The 26,157-nt window shown below is 42.9% G+C and overlaps 1 protein-coding gene across 1 annotated transcript in view; it reads left to right on the forward strand.

Annotated features, from left to right (window-relative positions):
* The window catches only part of LOC138453171 (cysteine-rich venom protein-like), a 391,821-nt gene that overhangs the window by 247,244 nt on the left and 118,420 nt on the right, over positions 1 to 26,157 (forward strand). Inside the window, exons 6-7 of the mRNA XM_069605763.1 lie at positions 9,353 to 9,438; positions 13,669 to 13,757. Of these exons, the coding sequence (XP_069461864.1) occupies positions 9,353 to 9,438; positions 13,669 to 13,757 (175 nt within the window). The remainder of the gene's footprint in view (positions 1 to 9,352; positions 9,439 to 13,668; positions 13,758 to 26,157) is intronic.

Below are 26,157 nucleotides of genomic sequence, written 5' to 3' on the forward strand. Positions count from 1 at the left end.
CCAGATCAGAAAAACTACACGTTCCTCTCATATCACCACAATCACCACAGTAGCTGTACTAGGTTAGACTGGCTCTGTAAAGGCTGGAAGGGGGGTTTCTGTACCCCTGCCCTCTATAGAAGCACAGAGCACCCCAGAAAATATTCTCCATGCGGTAGCAATGGACGGGCAATCAAGGCTTAAGTTCTCAGGAGGTGATGCAGGCTGATTCTTATGTACAGTGTAGTACACAAGCCCTCACAAAGGGATGGCCACACACTATGGTAGGTGATAACACATTTTGTTATATATAAAATAAGGTTCAATATATAAACCATAACACACTTTGTTCTCTGGCAATTCTAATATGACAAATATATCCATTATCTATGTGGTACCACTCTTATCCATTAAAATGCACCAACTGCTGACGGTTTCAATGGCATACAAATCAAACAGTAATGTGGATCAACAATAGACAAAGGAAGGAAGCCAAGTTTGGGTTAAGCAAATGGCAGAATACTGTGTGTCTACCAAAGCCACAGTTCTGTGTGAGGATCCCCCCACCTGGGCAACCTGTAAATAAATTGTATTAACAAGCCCAGTCCACATAAGTTTAAGTCTTGTTTCCTGCAAAAAATTCTACTACCCCAATGTACCTGGATTAGCAGGGTTCTTCGATGGATCTCCCTTTAAAGCAGGAGCCACGGGTCGTCGAGATTCCTATGAAGAAATGTGAACACTGCTGTTGAGGAAGCAGCTTCGACCTTCATGGTGCTCATTGACGATCGGTCATGGAGATCCTGTGAAGATGAGGAGTGTGGTGCACCTCACTGACAAGAGTTTGTTGACGCAAAGCAGATCGATGAAGAATGTAGGCCAAGCAAGGGCATCGGTTCATCTGCGTTGGCGTCGGCGACCGGGACTCGACCATGGCTGACCGTCTGATCTTTATCAGTGTCTTTTTGGACTTTGGGTGGTGGGAAACCCACCGGCAGATACTCCTCAGTTCATCGACAACCTTGACTTTATCCGGCGGGACAAAGCGGTTGACGGTGATGAACGGGGAGTCCTTGATTTCAAAGTGTCTTGGTCAAAGGGGGAGTGTTGCGACTCCATTCATCGAGCAGCACGGCATCTAGCTGTCCCCGCTTCTGGCCAACACAATTCAACAGGCTTCCAGAGGTTACGGTGGTAAAAACCTATGAAATTCAGTAAAAAGAAGTTCTTAAAGGGACGTTATGGTTCCAAGTAAAACTGAAAAACCCCTGAAATTCACCAGTTATGTTAAGCTAAGCAACCATAACTCGTGCCACCATTTTTAGTAGTGCAACTTAAGAATAATGTCCCTTTAACAAAGGTTTTTTACTAAATTTCATAGGTTTTTATTAGTGCAACTTAACCATAACGTCCTTTTAAAATGCCATTAGCACCCTAGGTTCCCAAAGCGGGTACCCGGGGTGCTAAAAAAAAGATTTTTCTTCCCACACCGGTACACCTGCGGCGTCCCAGTGTAGGAAGGAATATCCTTTTCCAAGATGGCCACCATGGAAAGGGAACGTGGGGTTCCATACAGGACCCCTCTTCACTTCACAACACGTGTGCGTGGTCTTCACAGCTACGTGTTTTCCACAGAGCGTGTGCACAGTTTTCACTGCTATGTGTTTTCCGTTAATGCCTGTGCGCGGTCATCATTTCTGCATTTCAACACGTGTGTGTGTTCGGATGAGGCACGTGTGAGCTCGGATTCATCTGTTTAGAGCGCGTGTACGAGTTTGAAAAAGAAAAACTGATACGTGCTTCATTCAATGCGTGTGCGCAGTCTTCTCAGCTACGTGTTATCTACAGCGCTTGCGCATGCTCTTCACAGCTTTGTGTTATCTACAGTGTGTGTGAGCAAGTTTGAAAAAGATACACTGCTACGTGCTTCCTTCAACGCGTGTGCGTGCTTCATTGAACGCGTATGCGTGGTCTTCTCAGCTACGTGTTATCTACAGTGCGTGTGCGTGGTCTTTGCAGCTACGCGTTATCTACAGCGCGTGCGAGCGGTCTTCGCAGCTATGTGTTTTCTACAATGCGTGTATGTGGTCTTTGCAGCTATGTGTTATCTACAGCGCGTGCGAGCGGTCTTCGCAGCTATGTGTTTTCTACAGCGCATGTGCGTTTTCGGATGAGGCGCGTGTGAGCTCAGATTCATCTCGTTTCTGCATGTTTTTCGTCAACGAGTGTGCGTGTTCGGATAAGGCGCGTGTGAGCTTGGATTCATCTGTTAAGAGCGCGCGTGTGAGTTTGAAAAAGATACACTCCTACGTGCTTCCTTCAACGTGTTTGCGTGATTCATTCAACACGTGTGCGTGGTCTTCTCAGTTACGTGTTATCTACAGCGCGTGTGCATGGTCTTCACAGCTACGTGTTATCTACATCGCGTGTGTGCAGTCTTTGCAGCTATGTGTTTTCTACAACGCGTGTGTGTGGTCTTCGCAGCTCTGTTTTATCTAAAGCGCGTCTGAGCGGTCTTTGCAGCTACGTGTTTTCTACAGCGCATGTGCGTGTTTGGATGAGGCACGTGTGAGCTCAGATTCATCTCATTTCTGCATGTTTTTCTTCAACACATGTGCGTGTTCGGATAAGGCATGTGTGAGCTCGGATTCATCTGTTAAGAGCGCACGTGCGAGTTTGAAAAAGATACACTGCTATGTGCTTCCTTCAACGCGTGTGCCTGCTTCATTCAACGTGTGTGCGTGCTTCATTCAACACGTGTGCATGGTCTTCTCAACTACATGTTATCTACAGCACGTGTGGGTGGTATTCGCAGCTACGTGTTATCTACATTGCGTGTGTGCAGTCTTTGCAGCTATGTGTTTTCTGCAGCGCGTGTGCACGATCTTCACTGCACGTTTTTTCTGTTAACTCCTGTGAGCGGTCATCATTTCTGCGTGTTTTCTTCAATGCATGTCCATGTTCGGATGAGGCGCGCGTGCGAGTTTGAAAAAGAAAGTGTCTGCGCATTTTGACTGGTGTGGTATATGTCAAAAGTGGGTGAAGTAGTTGTGCACATGCGCTTTACTGCGTGAGCGTGGTCTACGTGCTTTCTTCATGTTCGGATGTTTTTTAGTTAACATGTTTTTTGCTTCTTGCAGCCATATTCCATCCCATCCTCATCACCTCTCACCTCCCCAAACATTGTTTGATAAGTTTGACGAGTGCAATGTTGTGTTTTTTAATATTTTTTACCGTTATGTCCGCGGACACCGGGCGAGAATCCAAGATGGCGGGCGTCTCCAAAAATCTGATGCACTTCACACTTCATCCCAGCCAATCAGAGAGCACGTCACATGTCCGCGGATATGACGCACGCCATTTGGCCAATCCGTGTCCTGTCCGCGGAGCGAACAGGGAAGTGTGTCCGCGGAGCAGACATAGATATCAATAATTTGTTTGCCTTACGTTTTGATCATTTAAAAAAAAAACACTACTGGACGGATTTACACCAAATTAACAAAAGCACGCTTCCGGGACCAAGCTGCTGCTCCTGCTGCAAATTTGGTGAAAATCCATCCAGCGGTTTGGGCTGTAGGCGTGAGCAACGTTTTTTTCCCATTATGTCTATGGGAAAAACAGAACTTTTGGGACACCCCTATAACTTTGCCCTCCCTGGACCAAACATCATCCAAACTTTACAAAAAAAATCTGATTGGCCCATATACTTTATTTGCAAAGTTTGGTGAGGATTCGTCCAGTTTGAGTTATAAGCAACTTAACCATACCGTGGCTGTGTAATATATTATATTTAGGTTTACCTACTGAATATAATGTGAGGATTTGTAAAAAAACATGTACCTTTACTAGTTACTAAGTTCTTTTCGGTATAGGTTGATCATCCTGTATCCTGCGACAAATGGGGGCAAGGTGATGTTTTATGATAAAACTGTGAAGATTCTTGGAAGAGGGAATTTTTAGTTGTTTGTATATGCAATGGTAAAGCACAAACATGTGTCAATGCACTTTTTCTGTATTGTTTCTACTGTTTTATGGGCATCCTCTGTACTTTGTGTTGTTGGCTTGAGGCGAATCCGTTCCAGGTGCTGGGTGGTGTCTGTCTAGTTATTGGTAGATGGAAGACGTTTGCCATCTTTTAGGTGGGTTATTGGGACTAGTGCGTTCCCTTTCCTTTATTTGATAATGCCTTCAAGGAAGATGTCATAGCTTTCCTGATTCTATGTATTTAATCCTCACAGTGGGCAAACAATGAATACACACAGCAATAAGCAATATCATAGAGGAGCAACAATTAACAATGGCCACCAAGAAGCAAAATCAAAGTACACAATAGTTTAAAGAGAACGAGTAATACATGAATGGGTTAGCACATAGTATGCACATTAGGAAGAAATATTCAACAACTCGCATAGACAACAGTGAACAATATTACAGTGTTGCAACAGCTTGATATGGGCACCATAAGCAATATCACAGTGGGACAACAATACATTTGAACTCCATGGAGCACCACCACAGTGGTTCAGTAATTAAAACGGACACTAGAGAGCAATACCAAACAAAGTGTATAGACACTCGGGGATAGTATGGCAGTGGGGAAGTGGATGAAATGAACCCCAGGAAACATATCAAAGTGGGACAGATGGGGCACAAGAGAGCACTATCACTGAAGAGGGACAATTCGAAGAAGGTGAATAAATAATGAGCACCACTGTAACAACTGCAATAGTAGGTTTTTGGCCCCTGAGAGTCATATGAGTCTAGGCTGTGGGAGGTGCCAGCGACAGGGCTTGGATGCTGCATCACAAGGCAGTGGTAAGGAATTGGGTTATTAGCGGAGGAAGGGTAGTCACCTGGCAAGCCCTGCCAATCACAGACAGCTGTTCTTTGAGTGAGATTGTGGGCTGGAGATGGGATTAGAATGATATGATATGATATGACTGTGCATGGGCGCTATATAAATAAACTATGTCTTTCAAAGCGCTTCAAGTCAAGGCAGGGAACAAGGAAAAATACAATGACATTCGTACAGGCCATGAACAGTAAGGATGTGAAATTAACTATCGTACTCGGCCTGCAAAAGCTAAGACATATATAGGGAGGAGGAGAGTGGGAAGGAAATGGAAACAGACTGGCGACTACCGTACTAGGCCTGACAACATTTCTGGTAGAGCCGGAGAAAAATAAAAGGTGAGGTAGAGGGGTGCAGAATGGTAGGGGAGGAACAAAACAAGCGACTATTGTACTAGGCCTGACAGCATTTCAGATATTCCAGAAGAGGATGGGGGAGGAAAAAAACAAGTAAGGGAAGGGGGGAGGAGCCAGACGAGGTTGCTATCGTACTAGGTGCAGGGACAATTCTGATAGAGAAAGTGAATAGAAGAAAGTAAGGAGAGGAGGGGAGGAAATAGTAAAAGGGAGAAAGGGAGAGGAGGAGAGAACAGAGAGTAAGCAATCAAAAAGATTGGAGAAGCAAGCGGGGAGAGCGAATACAATTGCAGAAGTCAGTAGTAACACATAATGTTGCAAGCCAGGATACACGATGAAGATGGGAACAGAATGATTCAGGGCTGTTGTTACCAACTGGCAACGCCTATGCACTCCAGTGGGGCTCAAAATGTTTCAGGACCACCATGAGTACAAGATGCAAAGGAAGTCCAGCATGAGAGTTGAGAAAGGGTGACGCACCGTGAATGAATGAGGTCCATAAAAGTCAAATCAGCATTGGCCACAAGATGGTGATGGTGAAACCAGAATGTATAGGGACAGACTCCTGCAGAAGTAGGCTGGAGGTGGGTAGGGGGAGCAGGGTAGAAGAATCAAGCAAAACACACACTACATGTGTGCAAGAAGGGGGGGCACACGGGAACACCACAGGGGGATCAAAGTGGGTGGGAATAGCCTGTGGGGACAGAAGAAGTAAACACATTTTGGTGCATGCATACCTGATGTCTGAGTAGGGGATCGGGCCCTGGGTCATCCTGGTCCGAACAGGTCCAAACAGGAATTGCCCTTTTCTTCATCTGCCCTTCCCTAGAGACGCCCTTGATCTAACAGTTAAGAGCAGAAAGGAAGAGTCAGGGCTAAGAAGGTGGGTGGGTCTTAGGCAAGGTGACCTAGATCCACTTGCACCTGCTCCCCATCTGCAAAGGAAAAGAGGCTTGAGGGCTCCTTAAGTAGGGAAAAGAGCAGCAACCAGGAAGGCATCAGGTGGACGGGGATTGCTAAGTGGGGGAAAAATTACATCCCTGGTACTAAATAGCATGCCCCAAAACACACATACATATGTATGAACACAAGTACAGATGCAATGTACTTTAATTCCTTTAAAACCAGATGATAAAAAAGGTGGTAGTGATGTACTGCTAAAATAGTGATCAGGCTTAGATTAAAGGTTTACCAGTTATATGTACTGTATGTCCTTCAGAGGGCCTTCAACCAGCAGCTCTTCAGATGTGTTTGCACTGTTACTCCCATGATCAAGCACCACTAATATGTTGAATTGGGTAGATGGGAGATGTAGTTCAAAACATCTGGACTGCCAAAGGTTGGTAAGGATATTCCTTTATTTGTGAGGATACAGGAAGAGCATGCATAAAATAATGCTGTGCATTGATTTGAAGGAATGATCAACAGGAGATTGGGAGCTAGCTTCCAAGAAATGGAAGCGTTTTGCAGAAGGAGAAAGGCTTACCCAACATGTTTTTTTTGCTGCTGTTATAGATCAGTAGACTGCAATGCCCCTCCCATTTGTGTTGTCTCATCCTGTCTCAGAGGTTGAAGACAGCATCCTACTATAAGTTTGAAAATGACAATGTAGAATTAACATTCTGCTGGAAAGTAGGCAGAAGTTAAAAATGTATTGGTGAGGAACAATAGGTACACGTCTTTGTAAAAAGTGTATGTCCTTTTCTAATTACCTTTTTGTGAGTGGTGTCTGTAAAATTAGGGCAGCGGAGATGGCGCCTCACCTCCTTCCAGGCTCCACTCCGAGAGAGTGTCCATGAGCGACAGGTGGCCTGACACAGTCTCCCTCACATGTGAACATCTCTGTAAGGTGAATTTGTTCTTAGGATGGCTGGATTAGACAGCCACAGTACACATGGGCACTACCATTCTTTTCTTCAACTTGTTCAGCAACAATCCACAAGCTAGGGACGCATGTGAATTATGGAGGTGCTTAAATCGAAGCCCCTCCATTGACACAAACGTTGTCTTTACCCCTATCACACCCCAAAGGAAGCACTTTAGCTAGGCCAAATTTTTCTGAGCAAATCCAATATTGTATCCCATTCGTTAAGGGGGCGAGGCCTTGAATAGCAAGAAAGGTGTTCCTTTCTTGTTGCCATACTGGGAAGGAGTGATGGTTGGGAGCCAGCAGGGGATATCTAGTGTGCATTTAGTTAATAACAATTAACAAGGATTGAACCAGCAGGATAGAGCAGGGGCAGGGCGTTTGTTTTGGGAGCAAGACAACGCAGAGCAACACAGGTATCAATCTCGGTCCTGCTCTTAGAGCCTGGTCATGAATGCATTTGTGTGTACCTGTGCGTGGTTTTGAGAGGGTGTGCATATGTGAGTGCATGGGTTCAAGTGTGTGAGATAAAAGTAGTGTGTGTGAGAGACAGAGAGACACACAGCAAGACTGAGAGAAATATCAGATGTCTGTCTTTGTGTATATTTGTGGGTAAGAGAGCTGGAAATGAGAGCCAGTGCTGATGGGGATTAACAATGTGTAACATGGTTTACATTGTCAATGCTTACATCATAACTGAAGCATCTTCCAGTGGCAATGCTTCCCTTTATTTTCGGCACAGGCAGGCATCTTGAAAAAAAATGTCAATGTCAATGCTGGAATATATTGTGGACACAAATTTTGTGAACATGTACCAACAGTGGCGATACAGGCACAGTGACATGCTGCAAAAAATTGGCGAATGGCTGCCTAACAATGTGTTCTTCCAAGGTCTGCTGCTATATATTAGCACAAACAGCATGGGCATGGGATTTGCAGTGGTATACTAAGTTATAGTGTGCACCTTGAAGCATGAGAATATTTTACAGTGCAATACAATCATATATTTGGCACAGATGGCATGAAGATATGTTCTAAAAGTAGCATGCTTGCATCTATTGGGAATAGGTAGCATTAATATGTATTTGTATGATGTATATATACAATGCATTATATGATTGCATATATTGGAGACTGAATCAAGGCAGTGTGATCTTCAGTGGCATACTGGCATATTTTTGCCGAAAGCCAGAAAGAAACTGATTTTCTTCGGGCATGCTGGAAATTGTTTTTTCACAGCAATCATGAAAATGTATTCTGATAGTGACATGCTAGCATACATGGACCACAGCCAGCATGAACATTAAAAAAAAAAAAAAATAATCAGATTGTGTTGTTTCTGGATATTTGTGAGGAGTAGCACTTGATGGACATGTAACTGATGGAGAGGAAGAGGATCAGCACAAAAATTACAAACAAAACAAAGTACTTTTGTATGAACTTTAGCAAATACAAGAGTTTCTAGATACAAGTTACAAATGGTAATTTATAAACACGAAGAAGAGGTTGGTCAAAAACGCTTCATTTTGATGTGGATGTGTTTTGTAAAATGGCACCAAAATACCCTTTTCTTCATCCAGAATTCTGATGTGAATACTTACTCTAAGAGAATGGTTGGTTGTCTGATCGTTTTTATAGTGAAATGGTGGAATATATTTGGCACAGGCAACATTAAAATGTTTTCTTCAGGGCATATTTTTTGGACCCTGGCGAAGAGCATAATCATTACAGGGCAAGGCTGCCATTGTTGATACAGGAGTTCGTGTTTTTCTTTGGACGTAACCAGCATGATAATATGTTCCACAATCTCCTGTACTGTTGACTACCTGGCATCTTTTACAGTTTTTTCATGTTTTCCACTACAGAGCATTTGTAATTGTTATAGCTTTTTTGCCAATTGTCTGGAATTTGTGTTTTAAATTGCATCCTTCCTACCTCAAAATTCTTGGGTGGGAAATCCGCCCGAACCTGTATAATGGACGCAAGCTCAATCTCAGTACTCGCACGTGCCTGTTTAAGGAAAATATGTATGCCCCTCAAATTGAACAATTCACCAGCCATCATTGCCTTAATGTCACATTTGTGCCAAAATCTGGAAAAAAATAAAAATGTTTAATTTATTATTATGATTTCAGAGGTACAAGTAATGTTTTGTGCACGATACATAACTCTTGTTCTGAAAAAAAACAGTCTAATTTTAATTTTAAATAATATTTCATTAGCAAGTAAATTCAACAAAGACAGTATATATACTTTTGCATTAACAAAATATTATTATATATATTTTCACACTTGTAGGTTGTGTGGGCACTCTCTCATCGTGTTGGATGTCAGGTTGCATTTTGTGACGTGGACTTTATGTATGCCTGCAGCTTCTGTCCGGCGTAAGTATTACCTTAACATCCTCACTATTCTTAAGGGCATAACTCGGTCATTGGCGAAATGTTTCTAAAAAATCTCCAGTGAGAATATATGGCATTTTAAATTTCAGTTGCATATGATATGAATTCTCATTCTTAAAGAATTACATATTTTTCAAAATGCAATTTGAGTAATATATTTCGAATCATACATAGGCTATAAAATAACAGTATTGACACAACGTTTCCAGGTATTCTTTTCCAGGTATAACTAAGTAATGTATTTCGATTCATATATAAACTATAAAATAACAGTATTGACACCACTTTTCCAGGTATAACTAGCTTTTTTATTAACAAAATCATTGTCCAGGCGCTTAATATTATATCCCTATATGTTTTGTTATTTTATAGTCTTCATTCTTATTTTTGTATTGATGCTTTCAAGAAGCTTGCGTTATGGTGTGTATTATGAAGAACTCTATCTAGAAACGTATTGACTATCATTGATTTTGCTTTGTCTATTCCAGAATTCTTTTTAGGACTTTGCTTCCTTTTTGTTTGGATGATAACCATTTAAAAGGAATAGTACATCATCCTTTGAGAATAGGGTTTTGTAGCCATATTCACATATACGTAAATTATCAATGTCATCAATAAGAGGTTGTCTCAATGCTGGGACCGATATCAAATTCTCAAAAGGACTTACTGGGCATTGGTTTATCCTTGGAATAACACACCATAATTGCTTCTGATGTGTGGAGTATTTTTTTCTTGATATCATAATTAATTTTCAGGAGGAGTAAATGATTTTGGAATATCGTCAATTAACAATTTAATTCATGGACATATGTTCTAAAAAGGAAGGTTCTGGGAAATTAAGTTTGGTATTAAATGTGCTCAGAAGTGGGTGTTGCAAAGCAATATAAGTGTTCCCCACTCCTTTCTATAGTACCATACCGGCACATAACTTGCAGGTTGGTGACTCAATCCCTTTCTGGCAATTAGCAACAGATATGATTTTCGTGTAATTTTATATTATTGTGAATTATTTATCACTGTTCCTGGCGTATACAATTGCATATGTTGGTGCGTTAAGTAATCTAAAAGATTTGGTGGCCAGAGGGGACTGGTAGAATTATAGGCGTAGGAGAATATGATTAGGATTTTGTTTGCTAAAATATTAGTGCAAAGTAGATAAGGGAAACCATTGTGGGTAAGATTCTTGCATCAAGAAATTTGTGGTGCTTCTGGGAGAGATCTAAGGGTGGTCATGTTTTTTCATTATGGATGTCACCTGAAGCACCATAAGGGCTTAAATGAGCACAGTGTTGAGGAATCATTTGGCCTTGGCCAACGTGTGTGGTAGTATCAAGGAGATTGTGTGAGTGTGACTAATTGGACTTGCTGGAATTCAATGATAGAGAAGGGAACATGTGGTTATAATGTCGGATGAGAATGTAGTGGCAGTGCAGGGTGGTAGTGTAGAGGAATGTGGGTGTCAGGCTAACAGTCTGAGAGTTAAATGTTAGTGTTGTGCCAGTGGGAAGGGCAGTGCAGAGATAACAGCTGCATATGAAATTCTTGTGCATTCATTCTTCCATTGATAGGTTGCAGCCTAAAGATAAGGTCTACATGGCTTGATGGGTCATGTTGCTGGACAGTGTTTTAGATCTCCAGGGGTTGCCTCTGCCTTTTCACAGTCCGGGTTATATTTACTATTTGCAATGGTTGATGTTTGCTGGCATGCACAGTGGTGCAACCAAACAGTATGATGGTTGTGTGGGACCATGTTATCATTTGGCTGAATCCAGAGATGGGCAAGTCCTAGCTGGGATACTGGAGATATTATGCTGCATGTTCAGGGGCTGTTTAGACACTAGAGATGGGCTTCAGGCAGGCACCATATTTATCTTGTATTTGGCGACCATCCCAGGATTTCATATTTTGTTTTGAAGATCAATTCTTAAGCATTAATACATGTAGGCATCCAATCCACAACTTGTCTGCCACGCCTGCAAATGTGGAGTCTTACTGACATGCCATGAGGATGGCAGCATGTCTAGATCCTAGCATGGGTTTAGGTTTTATGCTGTAAGATTTCTGTGCCTAAAATTTGGAGCAAGCATGGCCTCAGTATGGAGTAGGCCCATTTGGCAGAATGTGTTAGTTCTTGTCTAGGTGCAGCACTTGACAGGGTTTAGGGTAGTGAATTCCCTGAAGCCTTCTAAAGGGTATCTTCCAAGTCCCATATAGACACTCTTAGCACAGTCCAAAGAGGATGTATCCCTGGAGTTATGGAATGGAAACATTTTGCAAAGGTGCGCTGTGAAGAAGAAAACTGTTTCAGTGAGCACATCACCAAAACCAAGTTTTTTATTTCCCATTCACTGCACTTGATCTTTGAATCTATAGCTGCTTCAAGGATTCCTGAATGACAGGGACTATGGTGAAAATACATAATTAGTACCCGGCGAGAGACAATCAGAATGCAACAAGCATTCTGAATGGCTCTCGCCGGGTCATTACCCGGCCGAGAATCCTTCGATTCTCGGCCGGGATTCCAGCCGCCTTGTCCTCGGCGGGGGCGTGGCAGCCCCTCAGCCAATGAGGAGACTCGAAGCAGGGCCATCCCCGCTCCGAGCCTCCACACGACTGAGAAGCTGCCTTCGCCCCCCTCCGGGGACTCGGGTAAGCTTTTTCTTTTTCCTTCCCTCCCTCCCTCCTCCCTACCCCACTTACCTTTTTGCTCCTGCGTCCCCGCTGGGCAACGATAGCAGGCTCCAGCAGTGTGGAGACGCGGAGCGGGCCCTCCACGCTCCGCACCTCCACACGGCTGGAGGCTTCTTTTTTTTTTCTTCCCCTCCCAACCCCACTTACCTTCTGCTTCTTTTTTTTTCTTTTTTTTTCAGGAGCGGACGCGCTGGGAACACTTGTGTTCCCAGCGCGTCCGCTCCCGATGGCCGCCATGGAAAGGGAAAACGGACTCCGTTTTCCCTTTCTGGTGGCCATTTTTTTCATATTTCGAAACATGCCGAAACAGGAAAAAAAATGCCATTAGCACCCCGATCCAACGGGCCGGGGTGCTAATGGCAATATGACCCTCGGCGGCGGGTCAATAACGCTGCAGGTAATGCCCGGGGGCTACGCACGGGCCTATAACTACGGCCCCGGGCATTACCTGGGGCGGTATTGGCCCGCCGCCTCGGGTCTTATTGCCACAATAAAACACTACCTAAAATGATAATAGTACCTCTGCACATCCCCAGGCATTTTGCAACATTAAAAGCATCACAATTTGCATATCTTATTAAACAATCAGTGCGCATCTATTTTGCTTAAACCTTTAAAAACATGTGTACAATAATATACCCTTATAGACTGAAGGAGGGTCATTATCACAGGGATAATGACGCCTCCCGAGGTCTATGAGGCTATTATCGCATAGTGATAGACGCCTAAATGTTTTTGAGTTTTGTATTTTGTAGGACTAAAAAAACAAAGGTGGTTAAACTGGAGTGGACTTAACATGAGCATGTATTAGGTGTAATGTAAAAGTAAACAGTTCCTCTTTGAGAAAGTGGAAAACAACCCAATGCTTTAGTTTTCCCTTTGGTGTGTTAAATAGAACGTTGCAGTGAAAAAAAAAAAAAAACGTCCTCACAGTGTGGACGTGTTTTATTGAAAGAGCTATTGCCTGGAAATTGCATTTTTGGTACTTGTTTTCTTCTGAATCCAGAATGTTCAGAATACTGTCAAAACCAATAGTTATTGACTGCACTCTGAACATCCTAATTGACTGATAGGTCAATAATAATATTAATGTGCTAATCAAAACTAATGCACGCTAGCAAGCACAGGAGATAAGCAAGCATTATTTGATATCGAGTTACCAGGTGTATTAAAACAACATCAATTTGTTGGCTAGTGCCACTGGTGGATTAATCATTCTAAAATGCCCAGTGGCCTTCATATTTCACAAACTATCCTAAAACATCCTAGTTCATAGTATGTACAGACAGAAATCTAATAATCATAAAACAAAATTCAACACTAACTGTAATAAAAATAAAAAAATGAAAACTGTCCATTCGATCAGAAATCGGTGAGTAAAAAAAACAAAATCTGGGCATATAAATGTTTTCTTGACATTGATTCCGGAACAAAACGGCATGTGTTGTTTACTGTTAAATATGATTTTGGCAATGCAGCATGTTTTTCAAATTGTTCACATTTCCTGTCAAACATTTTCAGGGGAAATGATTATAGCAAGATGAGTTTGCCGTATGAAGAAGGCGAGCCGTGCAAACGATGTCCGAACGACTGTGATGATCGACTGTGCAGTAAGTTTCCGAAAACAATGATTTATAACATTCTAATCGAAAAGGTAAAAATTATGTCTGAAACACGTCATTACACATTACACAGAGCACACTGTAATTTGTATACACCTACTTTTGGGGAGCATAAAATAGCATTCATGCATGTACTCTAATCTCATTTACTATGTAAATGAATAAAATGGCTTACTTTACTTTATTACATTTATACTGCACACCATTCACCCGGAGGCGTGAGGGTGCAAAAAAAAAAAAAACAGACTAGACAATGATACATAAAAAAGAAAGAAAAACAGGATACACCATCTGTAAGACAAAAACGATCCCAAGAAAAAATAATAAAAGTCACAAAATAAGTGTAGCAATGCCCTGAGAGGGTCTGGTTAAACATAATAATACAATTTTACCAGATCCGGTAGGAAGCATCAGAGTATCAGATTACAATTCGAGCCCCCCCAGGGAAGATATTTACACATACTTAAGTAGAGAGGTAGATTGCTGAACCCACCTCCCACTAGGACAAAGTCACCTTTTAATTGCGAACACCAATCACTCAGATCAATCCTACGTAGAATCTGCAGGTCAGAAAATCTGACAATTCCTGGCCCTGTTCTTTGTCGCAGCCATTCAAGTACCTTATTACGAAGCACTTCTCTGGACTCTTTTCCTTCTACTGTCTCAATGTTAGTAATAACAAAGTTCCTTTGGTCCATAAGAAAGGCTTGTATACTCATGTCATTAATCTTTGGCATTTGTGTCTTTCTTCTGTGCAAACTCTGCGAGATCGCCTGATTGAGTTTAGCATTCGCCTCTTCTAAGGATTGTTTAACAGGTTTTAGGCCGAGTGTATGATTGAATACAGAGAGTGAAAGAGGTAGTTCCTGGAATTGTACCCTAATATCGATAATAGGTAATTTAACCTTTTCATTAGTAGGAGGTGTTATCCTAGAGGATACTGGAGGACCACTCCTAATCAATGTGGTTTGTGAAGCTTGGTCCACCCTCTCCCATAGTATATTAACTTGGCAGGCGTTCTCAGACTTTGCCGGCTGAAACAATGCAACTGGACTGTATTGTACATCTATCTAAGACGCAATGTTCACTCTCGGTAGACATATGTCCGATACAAAGTCATCCAATAAGTCCACCAGTGAGCATAGATCCATAAGACTGTTACATAGGAGGAGCTCTTTGGAAATACTCGCCTTAAGGTGCGAAGGCTGGGTGTAGGCAATATAATGTGTTTGAAGACTGTTAGGACTAGTGCCCCATTGTGAGGCAGAGAGTGACAATGTTTTATGTTCAGCATATTTCTTCATCCCTCCTACAAGTAAAGTAACTGCTGAGGGAAAAGTTGACTCTCTACTATCAGTGATACCCCTTCGTTGTATGGATTCTGGGATAACAGGTCCTGTAATACCAGAATTTGGCAATTGACAGTCCAGCTCCTTAATTAAACATTTGCGGGGGAAATCAGAAATATTGATCTTATCCACAACAAGGGAAATATTAGTGTCCCCACCTTGCAGCCTCTGTCTCATATGAGAACTAAGGGCAAGGATCTCTGAAACGCGGTCCTTATTAGACAAAGGAGACAATGCCACTATACCAGCTTCAGCCAAGGTCAGGTCCGACTTTGTCTTAAGATCATGGTTCATGGGCACAGAGCTTATCACACCATAATTCCTGCTTGCGGCTATAATGTAGACCAGATTCCTTGAAGAAAAACAGAAAGCACAGTGTACATTTTCCAAATGGTCCACTTAGTGTTTATTTAGGCAGTCATCCCCCAACAATATTCCAACGCTAAATCACTGGAATAGTTGGCCAGGACTGAGCTGAGCACCGAGCCCTCCAGCATCAGACGAGCTTCCGAGACAGAAACGGTATTGGCGCTAGTGCTTACACCATCAGGTGGCTACACCGTACTGTAACACCAGTTCAGGCCCCTCACTTCACCATCCGGGGTGCCGTACCCCACGTTGCAGCCCCTGCCACTGGACTGCTAGTGGACCCAGATAATAAATTGTTCTGATGCTGACACAGCTCCCAACACTGGAAGCCACTGAAAACTGTGACCAGCAAGCTGCAATGAAGAAAAATCCGAGGAAAGGACCCACAGAACGTCAAGCCACACTACAACAGAGGGTCGCAGCCACCTACGATGTCTAGCTAAGTGACATTTGATTATGATAACTTACCTGAAAACTTACCTAGGACTCCAGTACTCCCTTCAATATTACACCGGTCCTCAGCATAAACATGTTTGGAAACCATTGCTCTTCATTTTGCTGGCACATGATTTCACTTTGCCTTTATCACTCGTGTGTGGGTTATTCATGGTTTCTAAAGGTGGTATGGGGGAGATGGGCGGGAGCAAGAGAGGCAAAGGCAAGGGGCAATTGGCCAGTGCCCCACCCAGGGTGCTAATGTTAAGAAGCAGTGGTGGTATTTCAGTTAATTATAGTTTTGGGATATTTGCACTTGAAACAACAGCATTTTAAATCTATGGCTTTTAACGTACATTACATTATTTATTTGAGTTATATGAGCAATGCGCTGTATGTATCACATGGCACTAAAAATGAAGCAGAGGGAGGGTTGAGTAGCAGTGTACACTGCTCACAGCATTTGAGGCCAAGACCATTGCATCCAGAATGGATTGATTTGATTTCAGCACATTGGGACTGGGAAGGGGCAGACAGATCTACTACCGGCAACTTAGGGCACACTCGTGAATGTACATCATTGGGGAAAAACAGGAGGCATATACAATAAAAGTTTGGTTTGATTCCAGAATACCATAAAAGAGCACATTTAATGACGGTTTAAAAGCAAATTCATGGGTTTGATTTTTTCCTTGTGTAATAGCGTAGAATTTTATAACGGATTTCAAGGGTTCAAAACAGAAGTTTGGGGTAGAATGGACTGGGTAAGGTGTATGATTTTTGGTTGTTGGACAAAGGAAGGAGCTGCTGAAGAAGAGCTGATATTATAAGTTGTTACTTTCCTGCAATATTGCTTAGTAGCTTGATTTGCAAAGGCAGGTCATCACATTTCCAAAGAGTTGAAGGGCTGGGTGGGGAGCACCTCCTTTCCCCCACCCTCATGGCTAAACAAAGCCCAGCACAGAAGATGGCCCATCTGCAGGTGCAGTAGGTGGTGTAGAGAATGGCCCTCAAGAACAAGGTAGGAACAGCCAGATCACTGTGGGGGAACTAAAGGTTTTGGTCAACCCAGCATGGCAGCAATACAAAACTTACCATGAGAGCACAAGCAGCCGGTGCCGCTCTCACAGCAATATTTGTGCACAGCATATCCTCACGAGGGAACGCGAGAATCCAGTATGTGGTAGGCACCAACTTGTTGCGGTCTAGTCTGCCAAATAATGGTTGGAGCACATTGCCATTTGTGACGTCCATGTCTATCATAATCACACTGTGTGAACAATCAGTGAACATTCCAGAGGTCACAAAGTGGATAATGATAAAGATGAATCTCTATTCAATTCAACATTGAAAGTATACAGAACATTGCTTCCACAATATATAATCAAGGCATAGAATATGGCAGCTGCCATCTTGGCTTCTCCACCAACATGTTTACAACAGCCATACTAGAGGAAAGATTTTCAATTACTGGAAAAGAAGTAATACTTCTATACAACTTAAACAACAAAGGGTGCTCCAATTATGATCGCCTGTCGGAAGCTTCTGGTGAAGCAACAAGTGATATAAATGAGAATATGAGAGCTGTAATGAAATTGCAAAAACACTTTGGACCAAAAACGTTCACTGGGTTTGAACACCACACATTGTTTTCAAAGGATGCAATGCACAGAAGAACCAGTGGAGAACTATGTGGAGGTTATGAAAACCCTAAACCATACTTGAGCATTTGGAGAAATAATAGACTCATTAATAAGAGATCAATTAGTACAATGCACCAACAATGTAAAATTTGAGTTTCACTTCTTGTAAAAGATCCTACATTATAAGAAGTCGTAAATATTGCACGTAGTATTGAAGAGTTAAGCAGATGAAAATTGATAAGCAACATATGCACAAAGTAAGTGCCATTAAGCAACCCATGGACACAAAGAGAGAGAAAATGGGTCAAGAACAAACATGTTATCGTTGTTGAAGTCCAAGTCTCTTTTCAAGCAGCCAATTCCGCACTGCCAAAATGGCAATGTGTTTAAGATTCAAGGAACAACCATATTATGTGAGGCTCTGTCAGGTAATGGGCCCCATCTAGAGTTCAACAAAAAGTAAATTGATGGAAAATACAGATATAGGATATGTGAATGACAGACATCCATTTGAGATTGCAGCACTAACATCATCACATCATCATCATAAAGGACCAACTTAATGGAGTAGAAATCAACATGAAGGTGGACAAATGTATCAATGGACACATACAAGAAGTCAAGGGAGGTCAAAAAGAGCTAAATCCCTCGGACATTGACCCAGTTACTTGTAGAGAAGTGAAAATTGGTGCGTTAGGGACATTTCAGGCCATTATGGAGTACAAAGGAAATAGGTACAGAGCATGGATATATATAGCTATGAAAAAAGTCTCCCCTTTTAGGTTGGGAGGAACAAAACAAGCTGCAAATACGAATAGAAGCATTGGTGTCTGTCCCAATGTCAGTGGCAGAAGAGACACTTGAACAGAAATATATGCTCAAGTGTTCTCTGAGAAATTGGGCAAACTAAAAGGATTCCAACAATTGATTGTGCTCAGGAAATTGGTATTAGTAGTACATATAGTGTATTCCCTGAAGATGCAATAATAATTGAGAGGATTAAATAAACTGGTTCACTTAGGAGTAATTAATGGAATAGATGCATCAGAGTGGTTGGCACTGATTGTAATTGTGTCAAAACTAAATGGCAAGAAATACATGTGTGTTGACATCATTGTCCTATAACAATCAATCAGGGTGGAAAGGCTTCCATTAACAACAATCACAGAGATGTTGGCTACATAGGAATGGCAACATAATTTAGTGATATTGATATATCGTCAATATAACATCAAGTTTACCTCAGTGATGACTGTCAACATTTGATGTCATTCATCACTCCAATGGGGGCATACAGGTTCTACCTAATGCCATTTGAACCAGTCTCTGCTGCAGCTGCAATCCATGGGGTAATGGAGAAGATGCTAGAAGACCTACCAAATGTATTGGTGTTTCAGGACGATATACTGGTCTACAGGAATATTAAGCAACAACATGGGCCTCATTAAGACCCTGGCGGAAGCCGTGCCTTTATTAAGGGTACGGCTGCCGCCAGTAATTAAATTATACCGGGTCCATGGAATGGGCAATAACCAGGTAATTGCCCATTCCGCGGACATGGTAAAAATGTATCCCCATATCCCCATAGGGCTCAATTGGGAATGGGGATGATGCTAACAGAGGGTCAGTTGTTAGCACGATGGTCCCCTCGCGGGACCCACAAAGGAGGTCTGGTCTGACCAGACATCCAGAGCGGGTCCCGCGAGGGAACCTCGTAATAGGGCGGAATGGGTTTAACGGCACCGGCACCTTTACCGGCGCCGTTAACCCCATTCTGCCACGGTCGTAATGAGGCCCCATGACAAAAATGTGGATGCTGTTTTGAGTCGCCTAAAAGAAGGAGTGTTGTCTATCCAGCTAAACAAGGTAAGCTAGGAGATGAAGAAGTAGAATATCTAGTGATCAGGTTTGCTTGTTCCTAGGACTAGTGGATTATAATAATTAATTTGTAAAGAATTTTGTTACAAAGTCTATTGTTGAAGAGAGGTGTAAAATGTGTGTGGTTGCAGGTATTCAACAAGATGTTTCAGGACATCAAAAAGATAACAGCAAATGCACTGATATTGGGCCATTTGGAATAAGTAAAATGTGTAATTGTAACTGTGGATGCTGGTGGCTTGGTTTCTTGGAGCTACACTAGCACAGGCGGGAACCTCAGGTGAAAACAAAGTGGCATTTGCTTCAAGATCGCTTAAAGAGGCAGCATGCAATTACTCTGTGATTGAGAGGGAGGCCCGGACCCATTAAGTATATTAAAGTGTATTAAATGGGAACCAGATTTACTGTGAGATAAGAACATAAACCACATGTTCAGTTGTTCTCATCCAATGGCTGGGGAAGCGCGTCGCCAACATTTCCAAGTGGGTATTGGTTCTTCAAGGTTATAATTTTGTGGTAACGTACTTACCAGCTGAAAAGAATGCAACAGCAAATTGTTTATCGAGGCTAGCAGTGGCGACACAATGGTGGAAAGAGATTAATAGAGGCAATGAGGTAGTAGAGACCAGCATGGAATTACCATCTATTGAGCAAAAAGACTGGCAACAAGCAGGAGTCGAAGACAAGATTTTGAAATCTATTAAAAAGGGGACAATCCAAGAGTGTCCTCAAAAGATAGTGTTAGACAGAGAGATTGGTGTGTGGCATGAAGGAAAGGATGAGTTGAGCATCATAGGTTATAAATTAAGAAGGATAGAAAAAATTGTGCAAGCAGGGTTAAGGGAAGTAATTACCTGGTTAGCAAATGTTGGACATTTGGTACACAGCATTACAAAGAAGCAATTGCACCATGCATTTTGGTGGCTTAGAATGGATGGAATGCTGGATTGAAAGTTAAGAGTGTGTCAGGAATGCATGATTATGGGTCCCAATTCACGTCAGGAAAGATGCAAGTTTTCCTGAAGAAGTTTGCCATCAGACATTTTAAAATGACTATTTACCATCCCCAAGCCAATAGTTTAGTAGACAGGATAAATGGAGTCATTAAGGGGGATATTCAGTTTTGTAGTGAGAGAGCCGGCAAGGCTTGGAAGATTAAGTTAGCAGATGGTGTGGAGCTACTACACTACAGCGCACTTGGTGACAGGTGCATCGCTGTTTGTTTCATTGAAGTTAAGAGTTCCGTGAACTAGTCTATGTCTTGCATGTGTTGGCCTAGCAAACTCGGTGAATGTTCATAGAGACAAGATAATGCATTTGGTTAGGGCTGCCCAAAGATGTTATGAGGAAAGTTATGATTTTGTAGAACTGGGAAGTTGGGGTCCTGGTTAGGATTAATAATCCCTGATTAAATGCCAAATGTCAAGAGGAAATGTTATTGGGCCCAATGAGGATTTCAGCTATAAGAGAATCTGTAGTTATCTTGGAGGGAGGAGAGGAGTGGTCACAAAGTGACATTGTTAAGTGTGGCACTGGAGATGAAGGTGATAAGGACCCATAGAGTGTGGGTGTGAGAGTCATTAATGAGAAACGAGAAGATGAGAGAATGAGAGTTCAGAGTAATAGGGAACAGGAAATGTATGTTGGAAGGGGGTGCAGTGAGAAATGTCTTGCAGTTACTATAAGTACAACAATCTACGTTTGAAATATGTTTCTTCAGATAGTTTTTTATTATTATTAGTATATATCTGTTCCATTTTCGTCTGCTGCCCTTCTTAGTTTTTGAAATCCCTGGGACCCTTCATCCCTTTTGTGAATGTTCCCCACTCCCTAATCATTCATGATAGTTTGGGGCCATTTTCTCTGCCACGTTGCTCTCTCGCCAAAAAAATCACTGTAGTACCTATACTATGAAAGGCAGAGGCGAGGTCTTAGTGATACTACTTTATGTCATATCTATCATCAATAGATGTCAGATATCCATTTCTCGCCCCTCTAAGTCAATACTTTGATGTCACGGTTCAATTGTAAAATTTGAATGAAGTTGCCTAACATACTTTTGAAAATCAATTTTACAGCAGAGAGATTACAGAACATACAAAGCGGACTCGGGCTACCCCTCGCTTTTGACACTTACAGGTGTATATCTCTACTAAATGAACAGATACTGCAATTTAATGTGAACATGCATTACAATAGATCACCAAAGTTGTGTTTTGCAAACAGATTCTTTATTTTTCTTGAGTTTTTTATAAAAACCTACTAAAGGCCTTTAACATATCTATACATGTGTTGCCAAAGTTAGACCACTCGGATTTCCTGGTGCCCACAATGGTTCATCATGTTATACAGTCATATCATTAGTATTTTTGGTTACTTAGAGTGTAGCAGCAATAAACATACACCTATCAGGTCGACACATATAGTGTTTCTAGCATGAACACGGAATCACTATTGTTATTGTATTTATTTTTCTGATGCTTTCCTCAGGAGTGGTAGAGGGAAGGGGGGAGCTGTAGTTGGTGTCTTGTACTGCCACGCCTGTTGTAGGATCGGGAGTCTGTGTTTATTTCTTCTGTGCCTCGGGTCTCGTAATTTCTCTTTTGGAGCCTTCAATGCACCATGGTTGGAGCTGTAATTGCCCCCATGTGATACAGATGACTCGTGTTGGAAGCCACTGTTCCAAAATGGTTGGAACGCTGAAGCACTGGAAGCACTTACGACTGTTCAGCTGAGGTCCATTATCTTAGTTATTTGTTTTTTTAAGTCCAAGAGGGCGGTTTCAGTGCCATGGCCTTTGCAGAATCCCGATTGTCTTTTGCCTAGCATGGAGTTGGCTTCAAAGTAGTGCTGGATCTGGCTGTGGGTGGCTTTATCTAAGATCTTAAGCAGGAATGGGACAGTGGTAACGGGGCAGTAGTTGTTGGGGGTGGAGTGGTCAAGGGAGGGGTTCTTGAGAAGGGGTGAACCCATGCATCTTTTAGGCTGAACGGGACGATACCTGAGGTGAATGATGCATTAATGATTGCAGTGATGAGGGGGGCAAGGGCTCTAGTGCTGTCTTTAATGATGTTGGGTGGACAGATGTCACCTTTGCATGTGGATGGTTTGAGGTGTTGCAGGAGAGCAGTGGCTTCGGAGACAGAGACGTCTCTGAAGGAAAATGGGGGGGCTTCTGTGCGGGGTTGGTAGGTGTGGTAGGGGGGTCGGCCTTGGGTAAAGCATTGCGTTGGGCTTGTATTTTGTCTTGGAGAAGGGAGATTTTGCTTAAAAGTGCTGCCTGAATACTGGTGCACCAAGCTTTATCTTTAATGATGTAATCGGGGCTGGTGGTTGGGGTGGTGAGATCTTTGAAGATGGAAAACTGCTCTTTGGACTTGGAGTTGACTTTAGAACGACAGAGGTTGATGTCATTGGAGTTAGCATGGAAGATAGTTTTTTTGTATTACTTAGGGATTCTTTTAAATTCTTTATTGGGGGAGTCACATGGGTTGGACTGCCAGTTGGTAAGTGCAGTGAGTTTGTTTGAGCAGAGGACTAGTAGGTCATCCGTAAACCATGAGTTGGTGTTCATAGATTTCTTTTCTTTTTTTGCTTCAATCGGAGATATGGTTTTAATGGCTCTAGTGAGGGTCTGAGAGTAGGTGTCAACAAGGGAGTCAGGGTCAGTGGCGAAGGGAGGTTTTAATTCCTTGACATCTCAGAAGGGGCCGAGGTTGTCTGCTGTGTGTTATTTGGAGCTTCTGACCATAGTTGGAGGGGCGTAGGATAGTGGTTTGGTGGTGGACTTGATGGGGATGGAGAATTTGATGCAGTTGTGGTCCGTCAAAGGGTATGCAAAGTTGGAGGTTATGGTGGAGGAACAGTTATGGTCTGTGACTCAATCAAGGGTGTGGCTTTGGATTGGGTGGGGTGAGTGATTTTGTGTGTGAAGGCAAGTTCTTTGCGATCTCTAGCAAGAGCTAACGCTGCTTTGTCTTTGGGCTCGGAGAGACCGAGATTAAGATCACTGAGTAAACATTTTTTTTTTTTTTAGATTTTTGCTTAGGACATGGAGGAGGTGCCATTGGAAGTCGGGGCTGTGCCGGGCTGCCTGTAGCTCACGTGTATATTCATGGAACAGTTCGCAGATAGGCATAGCTTGGCTGAGAGGAGGTCAGAGTTGCCTTCCCTGGTGTGGTGGCATAGTCTGACTGGGAACTCGTCTTTGGAAATGAGGGCAACACCTCAACCTTTGGAGAGCTTTCTGTCCTGGCGGAGGATGGAATAGCTCTGTGGGAGAGCGAGCGAGATGGCAGGACCAGAGGCGTTATTTAGCCAGGTTTCCGTGATGACAAGTAGGTCTAGGTCATGAGCGGAAATGAGATTGTTGATCTCAAGAGTGTGAGCTTGGAGAGATCTGGTGTTGATGTGGGCGCATTTAAGGGCGTGGGTAGGTTTGGTCTTTCTTGGGTGGGAGGAGTGAGGGGGGAGTTAGTGGGGTGTAGGGATGGAGTGTGCCTCATCGGCACACCTGCTCCCTCGTTTCCTGTTACGCTCTGGCCGGCCTCTCTTGGCCTTCTTCCTGCTCCACCTGTGAGGCTAAAAACCTCAGAGTCATCTTCGACTCCACACTTTTCTTCTATCCTCACATCTCTTAAGTTTCTAAAAAGTCATACTACCAACTGCACCTCCTCAGATGTATTCTCCCTTTCCTCTCCTTCCCCCAGAAGCTCCCTGTCTCCAAAGCTCTGGTTCGCTCTAGGCTGGTAGATCTTTCTTCTGCTGGGGCCTCCCTCTAGAACAGCCTCCCTGCCTCTGTGAAACTTGAGGAGAACCATCTCCGGGTCCAGAAGCACCTCAAGACCTTCGGTAGGCTGCGAGGTAGTGAGTCAAGTGGAAGCATACAAAGTTAATGCGGAAGTTTGGAGATATGAGACTAGGCATGCAAGGAGGAAGTCGCGGGCAGTTTCGTGCAAGGGTACGCGCTTACCAGAAATCCGAATGCACGTTAGTGATAAGGTGGCTCAAATCTATGCTGGGAGGACTTGATGAGCCCTTAAAGATGGAGGAAAAAGAGTAGAGGCTGAGTTCCCATCATTGGCCTCTGCCAACGCTGGACAGGATCAAGACAGGAGCCTTCTTTCGGGGCCTTACTTCAGAGGCTGGGGCATGCCTGCCTGCACAGCACTATTGGTTGTTGTATAGCGCAGCAGCCAATCCAGGCACTTCTAACAGCCGGATGGGCTGCGGTCTCGGATAGGCTAGACTCGGCACAGAGCGGCAGCCATTTTTGCAAAGGCAGTCGGCATGAATGAGGAAAGGAGGGTGGCTTTGATTCTCGATCATAACAGGGAGCCTTCGTTGTTAACAGTAGCGGTGAGATGATTTTTGCGGGTGTTGCTGCCGGATGGGATCATTTACACATCGCACTTATCAATAGGCTCAAAGCTGGCGGACTGAGCTTCCCCTACATTGCCGGCATATCCTGGAACGCACTACCCACAGACATCAGAGCAGAAAACTCACTCTTAGCCTTCTGAAGAAAACTCAAAACCTCAGTTTCTGTACTGTAAATTGCAACTGTTTTATTTAACTGTAACTATAAATTGTCTGTAAAATAGCCACCATACTGTAAATTGCAAATGTTCATTTATCTGTAACTAAGAACTGTCTGTAACAAGCGCCACGATGCCCCCAGGCTTTTGCGCACTCTACAAATATGAATAAATACATAAATAAATGAGAACTTGACCAGGTTTCTGCATGACCTAGCTTCTCAGGATTCAGGATTTTCTTGGTCAGGTCTCTCTCCAACCTTTTCTCATGACTCACTTGCTCAGGTCTCTGACCATGTTTTCTAGGATTTGCTTAGTCAGGTTCGCTCCACAATTTGTTTTGCAGGATTTGTTTTGGAAGGTCTCTCTCAACTTCAATCACAGGGTTCACCTTTTTTTTCTTTGATGTGGCCTCTCCAGGATTCAGTTGTCAGATCTCTCCAAAATGTGTTTCTTAACATTCAGTAACTAAACCCTTCCTAGAACTTTCACAGACTTTGCAGCTGTATATAGGATGTTGGTAGCAAGTGGTTCCTCCAGAAAAATACCCAAGTTAAGCCATGTGGCAGTCTCCCTTCTTCTGCCCTAAGTACACTGCTTTAGATTCCCCATCTGCCTCTTATTCTCATCCCCATGTTCTTAGTTTCACGCAGACATTGTTTTAGGCATTACGTGGTTTTCTTGTTTGTATAAGCCCCAGGGATTGGTTTGTACTACTTAGGAATTGCCCTGTCTCGCCACATTGGTAAATAAGTAGATATGTTTCACCAGTTCTCTCCATGGCTTTTTCTTCATGCCACAATGTTGTCTCTATCTTGGAACCCCTTCTCGGGACTTTATGCAGTCCATGGCATTCTGTGTCCCTCACCAGATTACCAACAGCGATAAACATTGTTTCTTCTGGACACTGTGGCTTGCATTTTCTGCTGTCCAGAATTCAGTTTTGGTAAGTTTGGGGCCTATTTCGAGGCAGTTTCACAAATCTAAGTGAGTTTTACTGCTTCATGTTGAGAGTGTTTGTCATCCATTTTTTGATTAGGACATGACGTGATTTCTCCCAAATGTCCGGGTTTCAGATTTGTCTTGAGGTGTACTTTTGATTGTGAGTTCGATTTTGCAGAATATTCCTATGTGGGTGTTGGGTTTAAGGTTACTGTTGTCAGTGGTGTTAGCCCCT

This window comes from Ambystoma mexicanum, chromosome 4p, assembly GCF_040938575.1.
Source record: "Ambystoma mexicanum isolate Mex_15411 chromosome 4p, UKY_AmexF1_1, whole genome shotgun sequence".
NCBI lineage: Eukaryota > Metazoa > Chordata > Amphibia > Caudata > Ambystomatidae > Ambystoma > Ambystoma mexicanum.